Genomic DNA, 2,615 nt, shown 5'->3' with positions numbered 1-2,615 from the left:
AAAAAAAAAAAGACTATATATTTGTAAGTTCTGGAAAGTTTAGCAACTGCAGAGCCGTCTTGTAGTGACAGGCAGTGGACCTTGTCATTATCAGCTCCAGATGGCCATACCAAAGAGGCTGCACTGTTGAATGCTTCTCTGCTTGAATTAGCATGAATTAGCTATTGGTCTCATTATTATCATTTTACTTGGAGCTGGGTGACAGTGACTTTGAAGGTTTGTGAGTCTGGCTTGGCATCCGTAGCTCAGTGAGTAAGGGTGCCAGCCACATACACCAAATCTGGCAAGTTCAAGCCCAGCCGGGCCTGCTAAACAACAGTGACAACTACAACCAAAAAATAGCTGGGCATTGAGGCAGGCACCTGTAGTCCTAGCTGCTTGGGAGGCTGAGGCAAGAGAATCACTTAAGCCCAGGAGTTTGTGGTTGCTGTGAGCTGTGACACCACAGCACTCTACCCAGGGTAATAGCGAGACTCTGTCTCAAAAGAAAAAAAAGAAAGTATGTGAATCTGTGACTTAAATCCCAAGAATTGGTGCAGTAGACCTCTCTGAGGTAGTTTCTGAAGAAAGCGAAGGTTACATGTCTCTGTTGCTTTTTGGAAAAGAGGTCAAAGTACTGGTTTGTGTTGGATCCCACTTCCGTGGCTTGTTAGGAAGTTGGCCATTCTGATCTCTGATTAGTAGTTAGTGAAAAAAAACCTGCCCCTGTGTAGTTGTGGACTCTTGCATTTCTGTTGTTCATTAAAGGAGACTGTCTCTTGACTAAGAAATTCCCGTTAAAATATAGTAGTCTGTGTGTTTGTGTGTGGTATTCTTAGTACCCACTTTGATAGCATGTATCTTTGTAGAACCCTGGGATTTATCAGCCTAGGGACCTATACTTGGGCATTCAGAGGATACAGTGACTTTCTTGCCACCCTTCATGTGTAGAACTTGGCTGGTGGCCTCTGAGGTTACCTAACCCGGCAGGCACAGCTTGGGAACCTAAAGGGTTTGGTTCCCTCAACAACTATATACTTAAAATTGTTTTTTCTCCTTTAAGAGATGGGGTCTTGTTATGTTGCCCAGGCTGGTCTTAAACTCAGGGGCAAAGGTCACATGTGTTCATTCACCAGTTATGTCCCAGCATAGCTCACAGGGGCTGTTACAGAGTTAGCATCCAGTATGTAATTATTAACAGGGTCACCTTCTTGTGCCTCACGTTGGAGACTTTGGCTGAACAGGATTTTTATGTATTTTGATCATAAAGTGTCACTTCACCAATTATTATCTTTAAAATACATGAGTATCTTCAACTTATTTACTTATGTGCAGGGGTCAGAGGGACAGGGGCATTTTCATGTTAATCCATATAGCATCCAATGTTATGAAGACCTGGATTATGGAAACTCAGCTGGAGTTATAGGAACTTAGAGTTTCTTTTTGTGAGTTGATGTTTGTGGCCACTTTTTTTGCTGCGGTCTTGTCTTAGGGCAAGTTACCCATTGCCTTGCTTGCCTCCCTCTCCCCAGGTATAATTTCACGATGCTGGCCCTGTCATTCTCATTTCTGGTGTTGTCCTATATCCTGACCTATTGGTGTGGCAGTGTGGGCTTCATCTTGGCCAACTGCTTTAACATGGCTATTCGGATCACACAGAGCCTTTTCTTCATCCACTGTTACTACCGAGGGAGCCCCTACAGGCCCCTGGCTGGCCTCCGCCTGTCACCGGTCCTTCTTGGAGTATTTGCCCTCAGTGGTGGGATTACTAGTGTTTCAGAGGTAAGACTCCCAGCAGCTTCCATACCATGTGCTTCTGCCACCTGTCTGATTGCCCCTGCTTCAAGGCTTTCCCTTCTCACTCTGTCTGAACCAACTGGACATGTTTTTGTCTCCTCTTATCCCTTCCCCAGGCCTCCATGGCAGTCTCTTACAGTAGACATGACAAAAGAATGTTTCCAGTGGGAGAGAGTAGAGCCATAGTACATAGTTGTCATGCCTTTTGTCTGTGTTGGAAGCTGGAACTACACCTGCCTACCTGGCTTGTCCTAGAGGAAGGAGGGACAAATTGAGGAATGGCCACTAACAATGGTTTCTTTCCCCAGGTGTTCCTCTGCTGTGAGCAGGGCTGGCCAGCCAGGCTGGCGCACATTGTTGTGGGAGCCTTCTGTTTGGGAATGACTCTTGGGACAGTATGCCTCACAGAGACCAAGCTGATCTATTTTCTCAAGACTCAGTTAGGTATGTCCAGACTCATTGACAAAATGGCATGACTTCAGAGATGCTCTGACACTTGCGGTACCTGGACCAGCCATGGGGCAGTTCTGTTGGTGGAGCACATATTCTGGGTAAAAGCCTCTGTGAGTTCTGCAGTGGAACGAGAGCAACGCTGGAGGGGGACATCAGAGAAAACCCCTGGATGAAACAGTTGCCATCCATCTGAAGTCTTACATGTGAAGGATGAGTTTCATTTTTAAATGAAGACCAAAAATAGATGACTTTTTTCATCATTTTGTTCTAATCAGCATTATCTTGTTTTATTAATCTGTTGATTCCTTTTGGATATGATTGACCTTTGGAGCTACCTGTTCCAACAAACTCTGTCTCAGATGTTAATGGTTAATAATCTTCAGGCC

General features: G+C 45.0%; 1 protein-coding gene across 1 annotated transcript in view; it reads left to right on the top strand.

Annotated features, from left to right (window-relative positions):
* The window catches only part of RFT1 (RFT1 homolog), a 40,862-nt gene extending 38,253 nt beyond the window's left edge, over nt 1–2,609 (top strand). The window contains exons 11-12 of the mRNA XM_003789493.3: nt 1,512–1,761; nt 2,085–2,609. Coding sequence (XP_003789541.1) covers nt 1,512–1,761; nt 2,085–2,252 — 418 coding nt within the window. The 3' untranslated portion in view covers nt 2,253–2,609. The remainder of the gene's footprint in view (nt 1–1,511; nt 1,762–2,084) is intronic.
* The last annotated feature ends 6 nt before the right edge of the window (nt 2,610–2,615 follow it).

The sequence above is a fragment of the Otolemur garnettii genome, unplaced genomic scaffold (assembly GCF_000181295.1).
Source record: "Otolemur garnettii isolate 467f Iridium unplaced genomic scaffold, OtoGar3 scaffold00032, whole genome shotgun sequence".
Lineage (NCBI taxonomy): Eukaryota > Metazoa > Chordata > Mammalia > Primates > Galagidae > Otolemur > Otolemur garnettii.
This window is presented reverse-complemented; position numbering and strand designations above follow the sequence as displayed.